Source organism: Callospermophilus lateralis, chromosome 4, assembly GCF_048772815.1.
Source record: "Callospermophilus lateralis isolate mCalLat2 chromosome 4, mCalLat2.hap1, whole genome shotgun sequence".
NCBI lineage: Eukaryota > Metazoa > Chordata > Mammalia > Rodentia > Sciuridae > Callospermophilus > Callospermophilus lateralis.
In genome coordinates this window covers 91,947,768-91,962,907 of record NC_135308.1, presented here as the reverse complement: position 1 = coordinate 91,962,907, position 15,140 = coordinate 91,947,768, and the positions used below count along the sequence as shown (strand labels likewise).

Sequence of the window (15,140 nt, the reverse complement as noted above, 5' to 3'; positions counted from 1 at the left end):
GCTGGCCGGCCCCCGCTCCACCTCCGCCCGCCAGGCCTGGTCCGGCCCCCTTCTCCTCCCCAGCGGCGCTCTCAGCCGCCTCTTCTCGCTCTTCCCACACCGCCCTCAGCCGCTCCCTCCCGTGCGCCCGCAGAAGAGGAATCGAGCGCGGAACGCATCGATAGCTCTGCCCTCTGCGGCCGCCCGGCCCGAACTCATCTGTGTGCTCGGGGCTCGATTTCCCTAGGCGGCGGCCGCGGCGGCGGAGGCAGCAGTGGTGGTGGCGGCGGCGGCGGCGGCGGCGGTAGTGGCGGCTGCTCGGCCAGTACTCCCGGCCCCCGCCATTTCGGACTGGGAGCGAGCGCGGCGCGGGCACTGAAGGCGGCGGCGGGGGCCAGAGGCTCGGCGGCTCTCAGGTGCGGGAGAGAGGTAGGGCGCGGACCGCCCCTCCTGGGCCCCTAACCGGGTCCCGACCCTCCTCGCCGGCGCCGGGTGGGGCCGGCGACGAGTGAATGAATTAGGGGTCCCGGGAGGGGCAGGCAGCGGGCGCGGGGCACTGGGCACCGGTGGGCAGGCAGGGCTGGGGCAGTCTGCAGAGGGAGGCGCGGGGACGCGGCGACGCGGGTAATGAGGAATGGGCGGTGCGGGGCTGAGGAGGGTGAGGCTAGAGGCAGCCGCCGCTAGTGCTGCTTCCTGGACGGGGAACCCCTTCCTTCCTCCTCCCCGAGAGCCGCAGCTGGAGGCTGCGGGGTAGAAACTCGCGGTCCGGAGGGCTGCCCCTTGGGGCAGTCGGGTGCGGTGGAGGTTACCCGCTGCGCTCCAGCCTCCCCTCCCCCTCGTCGTCGTTCCCTCTCCCCCTAGCCGCTCCCGCACCTCTTCCTCCCTGCCCAGCGCTGGGCTGCCTCGCTACCGCCTTCTCTGCTGCATCTAGCATCTCTCCGACTGGGTATAAACTTCTCCCTTGAGCGCAGACTGGACGGGTAAAGGTCCTTTTCAACGTAGCGGGATGTGTGGGGTCGTTGAGGAGGTCTGTTTGGGAAGAGCATAGTAAAGTGCTTAGAGAACACTGTTTGAGGTTATTGTGTTTGGAAAAAAATGCATCTGCCGCCGAGTTCCTGACTGCTCCCCTCCCCCACTTATGGGCTGTGACATTGCTATGGCCACAAAGGAGGAGGTGGAGGTAGAGATGGTGGTGGAAGAACAGGTGGCCAACACCCTATGTGTAAAGCCTGTGACCCACAGTGAAAAGGAAAAAGTTAATCCCAGAAGGTCTGTTTTGCTTTTGTCAAGTTAAAACGCATGAAGAAAAAAAAACCCAAATAGCAGAAACAGCTTTTTCCTTGATAGCTGAGTTGCACACAGCAATAGCTAAAAGAATACTTGAAGTTTAATTTGCCTTTTCTTGTCCTTTCCTTCCATCTCTTCTAATTACCTTCATTCTTACAAATTTGCTCCCTATCCCAAGAGTTACAATACTTTTAAATAGTGTTCACACGGTTTTTAAAACTTAAAAGAGGAATTAATTGTAGCATTTGGCCAGCTAACTATCTGAAAGAAATCCTGGAAGGCCAATGCATGTTACAGCTGAATTCCTAAGCCACCATTGTTACATTTTGATAACCATCAAAGCAAGGGGTTAAACTCATTATAATGATTTTCTAATTGTTATAATGTGACATGTTATATTTGTAATGGAAAAACATTTAAAAAGAAATTTTAAAAGGAAAAAGTATGTTCATAATGTTTATCTCAGAATTAACCGTATGATTAGTGTCACTCTTAGTGACTAAGATCCAAAATGCTGACTCCTACACGTGATAGATTGTAGACTTCAAATAAACTTAATGCCACAAGCCATCCATAGCTTCTTGGTTGTAGGAGATGATAGGTTAATGGTAGTTTAGTTTTATAACAAAAGTTTTTTTTTTTTTTTTTTTAACAAAATTGTTGGGTTCCAGTCCCAGGTACACCCCTAGCTATTTTTCTAAACTTGGGGTACGGAAACCCTTTCTGGTCTGAGATCTTTCTTCGGTAAGACTACTTTGAAACCCAGCTCCTTCTAGTGGATTTAAATTTTACTTGGTTTTAAAAACCTGATTCAAGCCCCCATCCCCCAACTACATAAACAAGTAGACTAGAAGGCTTGTGTCACTTTGCTTACATGGGCATGTACAGCTAATTTCTAATTCAGTATCTATCCTCAGCATATCCTAAACTAGCAAACTTTTGATCTTAACCTCTTTACATTCTTTAAAATTGAGGTTCTCAAAAATATTTGATTTGTTTAGTGTTTACCAATATTTACCATATTAATAAACAATTATAAAAATTAAAAACAATTAAAAATTGTTTTAATTTATTTAGAAGTATAAATAATAAGCCCATTACTTGGTAGCATGAATAAACTTTTTATGAGAAGTAAATTTTCCAAAGCAAAACCAAAATTAGTGAGAAGAGTGGCATTGTTTCACACTTCAGCAAATCTGTTTAATTATGTGCCTTAATGGGAGACATCTGTATTTTCGTATCTGCATCTGCATTCAATCTATTGTGATCACACAGCCTGAAAAACTCTACCAGACACTTGTGAAAGAATGATAGTGAAAAGCAGTTTTGATTTCTAGGACCCTCTCCCCAAAAGTTGTAGGAAACCCAGAGGTTCCTGTTGTAGGCTGTCCAAACAGTTTTGGGAGGTGAAGTTGGCAGGGAACTAGAGGCCACATTTTGATTTGATTCTCCCCATTTCTCCCATTTGCCATGGCCAACATTTGGAATGAAACATGGGGCAAACACGGTAAGATGCATTTGTATTAGCTGTCATCAGTGGTTGCAGAAAATCAGCATGTAAGGTTAGGTGGGGCAGAGTAGAAAAAGGAACTGTACTCTAAGTCTGTGATAGAATAGTTTTGAGCCTGTGGTGCTCTTTCTGAGGGGGATTAGGAGTAAGGTGAGGAGGTTAGTGCCTTGAAAAAACATTTCTTTTTCCATGATGCCTATTTGGAGAATTCTTTGTATTTCTTAAATATCATGCTGCATCATTTAGTGTTTATCTAAAACATACACAATTCATTGATCTGGAACTACTTATTTTATAATAATTCTACATTTACTGCCATTCTTTCTGCATTTCACTTCTTATTTATAATACTATGTTATATTAGGTAAAGAGGATTAAAATTTGTTTTTTTCAAAAAGTTTAAACTATGTGACTAAAAAAATCTTCATCTTGTGATTGTTAACTCTACAAATTGTCAAGTTTATTGAACCTGTTGAGGGAGGATGTACCAAAAGCAGAGTAAAAGTCAGGTTTACTGAGAAATATTCCCTTACATCTTCATAGTTTTTTTTCTTGCTGAAAGCAGTGTTTAATCTCTGAATTATATTCAGTCATATTTTTCATTCAAAAGTGCTATTTTTCAGCACTAACATTGAGGATTTTATATTATGATTGATGATCAGATCACGTGCACTGAATAGTTAATCCAAAATTCTCCTGGTTTTTATATTTGTTCTTCCCTGCAGATATTTTAAAGATTAAAATGTCATCAAATATTGCTTCAGTGTCCAAATTTTTATTTCCTTATGACACAGTCTAACTTTGACACTAGACTCCATGTAATTTTGGTACTTATCCAGAAGAACTATTCTGATGAAGCTATTAAAAAGTTTTGTATAGCTGTTGCCTCCAACAAAGACAGTCTTGGCTCATCTACTTCTAACTTAGAGGCAGTCAACTAGGAATACAGCTAGTATAGAAGTGGTGACAGCTGTCAGCAAGTTTGTGTTGGTGTGTCAGTGGGATATAGAGCACCATGTGAGATACTTGTGCTTAGGAAAATTGGGATATGTTCCTTTGAAAACCATTAGTTGCTACAGAATAGCAGTCTAGTTGTTTAGACAGAATATCCTTCTGAATATAAAATAAAAAAACTTGCCATGTATTCTGTGTGCATTTTTCTTAAGTGTTGATGCGGTAGTTTGTGAATGAAGTATAGTTCCTTAGAATGCATATCTGTAGTCAACTTAAGTTTTCAGCATTGAATTTCCGAATAGTTTCTGTGTAAAGGTGAGTTTGTATTAAAAGGTATTGATAGAGTATTTGATAGAGTATTAACCTCCATGCATCTTCACATTCTAATTTAGTCAATTTTCATTATTTTTATTATAAGGCCTGCTGAAAATGACTGAATATAAACTTGTGGTAGTTGGAGCTGGTGGCGTAGGCAAGAGTGCCTTGACGATACAGCTAATTCAGAATCACTTTGTGGATGAATATGATCCTACAATAGAGGTAAACCTTGTTTTAATATTATACAAATTACTTGTGTAGGACCAAGTTTGGTACCAAAAGAAGTTTCTCTGATCATTTTTGTAAGTAGTTATTACAGGGTAATTATAGTGAAATTTATTACCTGAAACATCCTTGGATTTCCTATGTCTTTGGGTTATATATAACCTGCTTCTCTTGGGAGTCTATGGTGGAGAATATTAAGGTCCAAAATATTCACTCTGACAGCTAATGTACATGTTGATTGGAATTGTGTTTGAGAATTTCGTGAGAAGTTAAAGATGTGAATTTACATTCTATGTGTCCCTTAAAGTCATTTTTTAAATATAACTTTTATTTTTATAGGTTTCTTCTTGTTTCAAAGTTATGTAGAAGTTAGATTGAATTTTACTTGTAAAATGTGATTATTTGATGGTTGATACTTTTTAACTTAATTAGTGCTACCTGGTGCTTTTTAAAAAACTCATTCTTTTCCTGAGGTGGTATTATATAAAGGTACCACTACCAATCCTTACCTTTACTTTGCAGTACTTTTTAAATTTACTCAAGGAAATGTTAGACTGTTTTAATATACAGTTCATTTATCAAACGTTTTAGGATTATTTTCAGAGATTTTTAGTTTTTTTGAAAATTTACCAACAGCAAAATGAAAGAATAAAGACTTGGTGGGAAAATACCCTGAGAAATCAGGTATTATTTCCCACTGTCTTCTGGCAAAACTAGAGTTAAATTATCCTAAGCAGATAAGGATTTATTTAATCCCAGAGACATGCAGGAGGGGATATTCCATGATTGTCTTTGTTAACTCATTTCAGAAGATAACTGTTAGCATATTTTGGATATAATCTTAATCTAAAGTTTCATGTTTAATGTAACAGGAAGGTGGGAATAAAAACATCACCTTGTCTTTTAAATAGCCTACTATCATTAGATGATTTCTTAGGCATCTTTACCCTAGGTTAAACAATCCTAATCTCAACTTTTATTCTTGTTCTAATTTAAAAAAAAAAAAATGGTTCTGAAGTATTTTCTAGATCTTTTTCCAAGTTCCAGATTGTAGATCAAGAACAGGTCAAAATGCTTTAATAAAGTTTGTGCTATGTAATGTCTTGAAGAAACACTGCACTGAGATGGATTCTAAGGGCATTGATAGTCTTAGGAGAATATTTATTCAGTTACTTTCAAGATTAATTAGATACTGTTCATAATGAAATGCCAAATATTTTTGGTAGTTCAAAAAAAGGAGAAATTATGCTTATTTCCAAAAATTTGCTTTTAAACAGAAGCCACTTTTATTTGGCTTTTATGTTTAAGAATTTCCATTAGTAAAGGGTAACAGTGTAATTGAAGTGGACCTCCTATGTAATAGTCTCTAAGTATTTTGACAAGTCAGTTCAATGCTACTATAGTTTTGGGGTTTTTTTTTGAAGAAGAAGATGGAATAGGTTACTAATTTCAGTCTGTTCCAAATCCAAGGTCAATTGGCATATCTACCATTTAAGATACTATTTAAATCAGAAGTAAAAGGAAGTTTTAAGAGAGTGAAGGTTAAGCATGGAAGTTTTCCAGGATACTAAAGATGATTTTAGCAGAGCTGCTTTCCATTATCCCTGAAAATCTGAGAAAGTACATTACACTCTTTCTCCTGTATGAATGTAAGAGATCATAAATGTATGAATGAGATAAAATAGGCTAAGAAATTTTTTGTCAAAATTGTTAAAATGCACTTGGGCATAGTGGCACACACCTGTAATGCCAGCAATTTGGGAGGCTGAGGCAGATCTCAAGTTCAGAGCCAGCCTTAGCAATTTAGTGAGGTGTAAAGCAACTTACTGAGATCCTGTCTCAAAATAAAATATAAAGAGGCTGGGGATATAACTCAGTGGTTAAGCACCTCTGGATTCAATTCCTAATAACCACCCTCCCACCCCCCCGAAAAAAAAAAAAGTTAAAATGCTCACCGTTAATGTGTTGTGTGTAAGATAGAAACAGTTTATAAATTTAACTCTAATTATGATTTCTGCCAGGCCAGAACACTTGATTCTGGGAAGCATTGATTACCTGTGAACTTTGAAACTGACATTCCCTCACCTAGCTGAGCCACCTGGGGAAGGTATCTGAGATGATCATTTTATCTCCCAGGTTACAGTGAGTTTCAGAGGAAATAACACAGTAAGTTCTTGGTGTAGTTAGTACAACTGTAAGAAAAACAAGAAAACTCAGTAATTTAATGGAGAGTTGATTGAATAAAAATGCTGTTCCATGTTATTTTAAAATGTTAAAAAGGAGAATAGAAGATTTCACTACTGCAATTGGGTTTTGATTAGTAAATAATGTGGTTATAGAGAAAATTAGAAAGGACCTACACTTTGCCCATTTGGAATTCACTCAAATTTTTCTACATTAAAAAAAAGGAAGCTGGGCACAATGGTGCCACATCTGTAACCAGCAGTTTGGGAGGCTGAGGCAGGAGGATCATGAGTTCAAAGCCAGCCTCAGCAAAAGCGAGGTGCTAAGCAACTCAGTGAGACCCCGTGTTTAAATAAAATACAAAATAGGAATGGAGATGTGGCTCAGTGGTTGAGTGCCCCTGAGTTCAATCCCGAAACAAAACAAAAAAAGGGGGGGGAAGAAATTTTTTAAAAATTTAAATTACTACCTTTTTTTTTTTTTTTTTTTTTAGTGATTTAGAATTTGCAAAGAACTTCTCTAGAAGGTGGGTAAGGAGGGTAATCAATGTTTATATCATTGTATAGATAAAAAATAGTCTCTGAGATATTCTTAATTGCCTAGAAGACTCAGTTCATAATTGGTAGGATTTGAATTTGGATTTTCTGAAAACAAATGAAATTTCCACTATACCTTATATAACTCTGTGAACATGAAAAATAGTCTTTCAAACAAAGAAAATATTTAATAGTGTAGCCCAATTCAGATTTATTAATATATCAAGATTTGATCTTAGCCTACTAATACTAACTTAATGACTGAGATATAATATAGAATTAGGCATGACACATGGAGTGTATTTATATTTGAGGGTATGTGCATATAATCATCTTTTATTTATTTTTTTAAATAGTTTTTTTTTAGTTGTAGATGGACATAGTATCTTATTTATTTATTTATTTATTTTTATGTGGTGCTGAGGATGGAACCCAGTGCCTCACATGAGCGAGGCAAGTGCTCTACCATTAAGCTATAGCACCAACCCTATCCTGAAAGATTTTATTTTTATCTTTTATTATGTCTACCAACAAGTGTCAGAAAATAACAAAATACCTTGTTAGTGGGGCAAGATTATTGAAAACTTTAAGAAGTCTCCTAACACAACATGTGTCTAGAAATACATGTTTTTATAGTTTAGAAGTTATTTGTTGCCAAAATATGTTCCCTGAAATGTTTTTTCCCTGGGTAAAATTTAGTGGAAGAAAATAAAATCTTTTAAAACTATAGGAAGTTATCAACACAAAGATCAGTTGATCAGTTAGCAAATGTATATTGAGTTTCTATTGTATATATTGTGCTAGTAAAACTAAATATAGCAAATACTTTTTCTCAGGCTGTAATTCTTTGATATTCTGTTTACTTTTGTTAATTTAGTTCAAGTATTATGCCCTTTGATGAAACAGTTTCCTATTCAGTAAGAAAAAGTGGATTCATAACTTGATCAATTTGTTCCATCTTTAGTGCTTTAGCTGTGGGGTGTTTATTTACCAAGGTTTACCAATTTTTCTATTTATTTGTCTTTTTAATGTTTACTAAGAATTCATTTTTTCGTAGAATACATATTTATACTGAAAAAAATTAAGCCAATATAGAAAAGTGGTATAATAAAAACCTTATATAAAAGTGTAAGCTGTTATTTTTCTGATTTTGTACATATATGTCATCATCTGGAAGACATTTTTGGTTATCACAACTTGGGAAGAGAGGGCTGCTGCTGGCACCGATAGGATAAAGGCCAAGGGTGCTGTTAAATTTGCTGTAGTATACAATATAGCCTCTACAACAAAGAATTACCTGACTTCATATTTTAATAGTTCTGAGGTTGAAACTCCAGTATGTGCTAAATATAGGCATCTCTTTAATTGTCAAATTCATGCCCCTAAGGTAAACTGTATGTTATTTTTCAAGCATAATGTAGATTTAAATTTTATCTTTTGTAAACTATACATTAGGTTGGTTATTCTATCATTATATTAAAACATTGTGTTTTTAAATTAAAATATTGACAGCAATTCTAAGTGTATTTCTTTTCAAGGCTGTGGCCAGCTTTTCCCCCCTTTTGTGAGTGCCCTCTACTGGTAACTTATTCACGTTTATAATAAATAACAATGAAACCCTAAATATGAATGCATATATTTTTATTTTAACTTTTGGTTGTAGTTGTGTTTATATCAGTTTGTAAACATATCAATTTTATTTAAAAGTTCTATTTTATCTAATTGATTTTTTAAGTTTAAAATATCAGTTTAATAAAGGTTACCATGTAGACTCGTTAGCCTAACTAATTAAATAAATAGGTGAGTATATTTAAGAAAGGAGAATATAGGGTCATTCTCTTGGTAACACTAAGTGAGCCTACTTTGTCAGGAGGCACCAAAAGCTGCAGTGTGCTCTCTAAATTTCTTTGCATGCACTCTGGAGCTACTCTACTGTTTAAAGCCTTGTAGTATAACAGGGTGTTTGGAAGAGCCTGATCAGCTGGGCCCTCATTTGTAATCCCAGTGGCTTGGGAGGCTGAGGCAGGAGGATCATGAATTCAAAGCCATCCCCAGCAAAAGCAAGGTGCTAAGCAACTCAGTGACACCTTGTCTCTAAAAAAGGAAGGGTCTGTTCTAATACAGCAAACTATGAAGGTTCAGTTGTGTAGATTTTTAAGTCTTATAGATTAGTTGTGGAGCATCTGATTTTTAGGCACCGAATTTAGGTCAAATTAAGTATTTAGAGTATTTATCAAATTTAAAAATGCACTGGACATGTATTATTCTGTGTTAGGTTTTTATGTATACAGAGCTTTGAAATCATACAAATGGAAGTTTGTAATGGAAATAAATGAAAGGAAAAGATGTTTTATTGGTTTGGCATTTCTTAAAATTCTGGTTTTAACAATGCAGCTAATTTCTTAATTCAGAAATGTTATTCAGTGTCCATTTTGTACTGTGCAGACTTCCAGAGGATTGGATACACATTGAGAAATGGACCATATCCCTGTCCACATGAAGCTTACTAGTCTTAGCAGTATTTTAAGTTGGTGATCCAAGGTTCTGTACTTTAGGAAAGCATGCAATTTCTTGTGTCTCTTATCCTTAGTTTCTCACAGTGTGTAGGATTATGGAACAGTTATATTATTGTGATCTTAATATAATAAAATTAATAGTATTAGTAGTAAAAATGAGAATATTTGAGTAGACTAAGAAGGGACATATAGCAAGTACCTTAGATAATTTTTTCAGCACTCTATTTTGAAATTTTTCAAACGAATAGAAAAGAGGCAAGAAATTTAAAAAGTTACAATGAATAACTGTTGCCCTTAAACTAGATTCCCAAGTAAATGTTTTGCCCTGTTTTCTCTAGATTTAGATATTCATATATGTGTATAGATATGTATCTCTATATGTGTATGTACCTATATAGAGAGATATACATACACACACGTACATGACAACATATTCTATATTCTTGCTGAGCTATTTGAGAATGTTACACATGTTGAACTTCTACCTTCTAAGACAGATCTGTATCCTGCCTACTGTCTGTGTCAGTAAAGTTTTATTGGAGCATAACCACACTTGTATGTTTGGATCTGGTCAAAGGCTGCTTTTGCATTACAGCAACAGAATTGAGTAGTTATGACAAGAGACCAAAGCTCTAAAGTATTTACACTCTGGCCCTCTACAGAAAAAGTTTTCCGACCCTATCATAACAAGAATATTTTCTTGTACAACCACAACACAATAATGAAATTGAGGAAATTCAACATTGATAAAATATTTTACCTAATAGTTCATATCCACATTTTGTTAGTTATTCTAAGAAGGTCCTTTTAGCATTTGTTTTCTGACTCGGGATGAAAAGTTTGATATCATGCCTCGATGTCTTTCACTCTAGAACAGCTTCTTAGCTCTTTTTCCTCTTTTATGACAGTGGCATTTTCAAGGAGTTTCACGCCAGATGTTTTATAGAATGTTCTCTTAAATTTGTTCAGATTCAACAGTTTGGCAGGGATGCTAAATGAGGAATGTTATGTCCTCCTCATTACATCATATCAGGAGATACATGATGCTGGTTTGTCCCAATATTAATGATAACATTAATGTGTGTGTGTGTGTGTGTGTGTGTGTGTGTGTGTGTATACATATATAAAATTTATTTTTGGTTAAGGTGATATTTGTCAGATTTCTCTCTGTAAAGATTTGATTCTTTTATAACTATAAAGACTCTGTTGAGACTGTAAGTAACCTGTTCTATAGTATATTTGCACTCAATTGGATTTAGTATTCACTGATAATTCTTGCCTGAATTAATTGCTAATGTAGTGGTTGCAAAATGGTAATTTTATAACTGTCATTACTTCTACATTAATTAATTGGCACCTGTCATAAATAAGGAGTCTCTCTTTTTTTCCTTATTTCTTTGTTAGGTTAGTTTTATTTCTATCAATAGAAACTCTTGGATTTTTAAAAATTTAGTCTGTGGAAGTGTGTTACTGTAATTACTGATTTCAATATTCAGATTTGTTTTTGTGGCCAGTGAAATCCTATTCAAGCTGGCCTCTTTATCCTTTTGATATGTCCCCATCAGTTTTTCACCTCTTCTGAACTTTTTGGCCCGATACATTCTGGGTTTACTTGTTCATTTTCCCTGTCAATAGCCCCAATTCCTTTAGTGAGGAATGACATTCAAGAATCAAGATCAGGATGTTAGGTGTTTATTGCTGCTGGAGTTGCACTGCTTCTAAACCCATCAACTCAGAAAGCTAATAAGTAAATGTTCTTAAAAAATTATGAGTTCATTAGAATCATGAGTTCATTATTCTTCCTCACTTTCCTCCCTTTTTCTCATGTTGAGAACCTTGATTCTGTGATATGTACATTTTAATGTCAAACTGTATATAACTGTGAAATAAAAATGATATCAGTCATAAATTCATATTGAGTGAATTGACATGAGGTTAGTTTTCTTTATTTGTAGAATTAAGGTTAAATATTATTCTCCCTTGAGAAAAGTAGTAATCCTTTCTCATTTTTAGGGGAACCTTAAAACATTAAGGAAAACATTTAGGAAAAGACTGAGGTATCTGAGTGCCTAAGAATTTAAATGTCTTAAACAAAAACACAAGATAAATGAAAACTATTTGCCTTATATAATAGGAAGCCAATTTATATATAAATTAGAAGCAGACATCCAGATAGAAGAAAAATGAGCTAAGCATAGTCAACCTGTGAACAAAAATAAAAACAAATGACATAAACACATAAAAAGACAATTCATTAATAAAGTTCAAACAATAACTAACATGTTATGCTCTTACATTGGTTAAGATTAGAATGCCTAATTATCCTAAAAAGGATATGAAGAAATATGCACTTTTTTTTTTTTTTCGTACTGTGGGTTAAACGTAGGGCAGTTTACCAGTGTGCTACATCCCCTATTTTTATTTTTTTAAGACAGTGTCTTCCTAAGTTGTGGAGATTACCCTTGAACTTGGGATCCTCCTGGCTCAACCTCCCTAGTTGCTGGGATTACAGGTATGCACCACCAAGCTTAGAAAAATGTGCCTTCTTTATGATCTAGTCATAGTAAGCTCTTAAAACTTTCTGGGGGTCAGTTTGGAAATATTTATCAAAATTTAAACTGCATGACTAGGTAATTCCATTTCTTAGAAGTTATCCTAAGAATTTAATTGGCTAACTATGTAAAATGTTTATATAGGAATGTTCATTGCACTGCTGTTTGTGATTTTTTTTAAAAAAAATGGAAATAATATACATGCCTACCAATAGAAAATGAGTGAAGTTAATCATGACATGCACATATAATTCTATTATGCAATTATTGAAAACAATTAGGTAAATGTATTGTGTACTAACATTGAAAAATGCCCATTACAGCACTTTGTGTTGAATACCACTCTTTCTGTGGTGTTTCAGTTTTTAAAAAAATAAGCATATACTATTGGAGTTGGGGAGAAAGAAATACTCATTTTGGAGAGAGCAAAGAGTACTAAAGTACTAGGTACTATTAGATTGTTTCATACTTTCCTTTTTTTTTTTTTTTTGAGATTCTCTGCTATATAAGAAAGTTATATCACATTAATTCTACTGCATACTTCCCTCTTTCTAAAGCCTCAATAAATTGGATAATGCATATATACTCTTGCATTAAGGAAATTGACATCAAGGCCAAGTAAAGAGTAACTGAGAGGTATATAAAACATGAAAATTATACTGGCATCTGTAATTATTAAGATTAGATACATGATCATTCCAGTCATAGTTTTACTTGATATCAAACAATAATTTGTGGGAGAATTCATGTGATTTCAACAAGTTACAAATACATGTTCATAACATACTTATTTTCAAAATCTGTTATGCAGATTTTTCTTTTCATACTTTAAAAGTAATAATAGCTTTATGTCTTTAGATATTTTATTCTCTTTATCCCTAAACTAATATTCAGTATTTAATTGTTAAGAAAACAAGCTTTTTAATATCTTCATTTGCTAAACAGAAATTCTTCATAATTGTTCATTTTTAGCATTCCATCTCTAGAACTTGTCTAGCTGTTTTATTATTTTGAAGTATGGTCATCACTTTTTCAAAAATTATCCCAACAATAGATGTCTAGTGATTTTCTAAACATAGGTTATTATTTCTCTACAGTTTTAGTAGCAGTGGCCTGCTCCCTACTTTTTTGCATGTTTGGTATATAAAATAATACAATTTCTATAGCATTTTTCATTTTATAAAGGACCTTTTCAAACTCTTTAATTCTAACTTGGGCACATAGTTCTGCATGTGTTTATTTACCACTTGTATAACTGAAAGAACAATGGCTTAGAGTAGATTAGAGATTAAGTAGTTTGCCCAAGTCTCCATAAGTAAGTAGAGTTCTACAGCACCCCATAGATTGAAAACTCACAGGTCTTTCGGTAACCTAGACTTCTGATCTGAGCACCAGATGTGTATGGCAAGCTGCCTATTAAGTCATACCCACCAGGACAACTCACAAACATAGGAAATTCAACATGCCTCAAATTATACTCATCTTTTCTTCACCTTTTCCCTCTGTTCTCATCTTAAAAATTGAGATTTAATGTACAAAACTCGAAACTCACCCTTTTAAAAAGTGTGAAATTCAGCATTGATTAGTATATTTATAAGATTGTATAGCCATTACAACTCTAGTGATTAGGGATGCTCAACCTATAAATGTTCTAATTCTAGAACATTTTCAGCACCCCAAAATGAAGCCTCATACCCACTAGCAGTAACTCTCCAAACCCTTCTTTTACCAGCCCCTGAAATCCACTAACCTACTTTGTATCTCTATCCATTCTATTTTCTGAATATTTTCTATAATTCAAATCATACAGTATGTGGCCTTTTGTGTCTAGATTTTATGTAGGATAATGTTCATAATTCAAGCTTTGCAAATATCAGTACTTCATTCCTTTAAAGAAAAAAATAAAAACTCTTGTATAGACATACCATATTTTGTTTATTCATTCGTCAGTTGGTAGGCATTTGAATTGTTTGCCCCCCCTTTTTTGCTTTTTTGAATAATGATGATATAAACATTCGTGTATAACTTTTTGTGCGACCATATATACTTTCAATTCTCTTGGGTATATGTCTAGAGATAGAATTGCTGGTAACTCTGTATGGAACTTTTTGAGGATCTGTCAACTTATTTTCCAGAGGTTGCACCATTGACTGTTGGCAATTTATGAAAGTAGTTCTGTCAGTTTTATCCATTAAGAATTTCTCTGATCTGCTCAGCCTCTTCATCCATGCTGCAATTGCTGCCATAGTTCAAATTCAGTCATTTCTAGTAATAATATCCTAACTTATCTCCCAGTCTTCGTTCCCCTTCTTTCCTACTCCTTTTCTGTTTTAACATTTATAGAAGTCAGAAGTACAGTCTGGAAAACAAACTACACTAGATATTTCAACATGAAGAACCTAAGTGGAGGATTAATTAGGTGTTAGAAGACTGAAAAGCAAAGGGAGAACACTAATGTAATACAGTATTATCAAGAAGTGGCCATTACCCTTAGGATTCTAGGAATGCAGGGAAGGTTTGGGGGTTATTAGAATTACAACCTCAGGTGAGGGGCCAACTTGCTAAGTCTTAACCTTCTGTGGAGGTACTGCTTCACCACTGGTATTAGTGCCTCCTGCTACTTAATTGATGCTTCTAAAATGGATGTACTGAGGCAGTGTCTGGGAGGGCTATAATTTTGTCATAATAATGCTAATAGTAAGCATGGTAAATCTGACTCTTTCTACTTAAAGTCCTTTCAATGATAATAGCATAGGACAAATTTAAGAATTTTTATGCCTTAATTCTGGCATAAAAGATCCTATATAAGCTGGCCACTGCTTGAGTATCCCAATTTTACTTCTTGCTCCCTATCTATATTTCTGTAAGCTGAATTATAGTGAAGGTCTTGATTCCATATACTCATCATGCAGTTTGATGTTTTTCATGCATTTTCTTTTTTCCTTCCTGCATGGGATGGCCCTGCCTTCTTGTCTTAATTCATACAAAGTTGATCTATCTGTCCTATGTGCTACCATTATATTCTGTCCTGCTTATGATGTTAATTAGCATTTCTTTCAGTTAATTTCATTCATTTCTC

The 15,140-nt window shown here is 35.5% G+C and overlaps 1 protein-coding gene across 2 annotated transcripts in view; it reads left to right on the top strand.

The window, feature by feature from the left end:
- Positions 1-264: 264 nt before the first annotated feature.
- Positions 265-15,140, top strand: part of Kras (KRAS proto-oncogene, GTPase) — a 38,062-nt gene continuing 23,186 nt past the window's right edge. Inside the window, exons 1-2 of one of the 2 annotated variants that reach the window (XM_076854221.1) lie at positions 265-395; positions 4,149-4,270. In XM_076854221.1, coding sequence (XP_076710336.1) covers positions 4,160-4,270 — 111 coding nt within the window. In that variant the 5' untranslated portion in view covers positions 265-395; positions 4,149-4,159. Of the gene's footprint in view, positions 409-4,148; positions 4,271-15,140 lie in introns of both variants that reach the window. The other variant, XM_076854222.1, reaches the window with a different exon arrangement.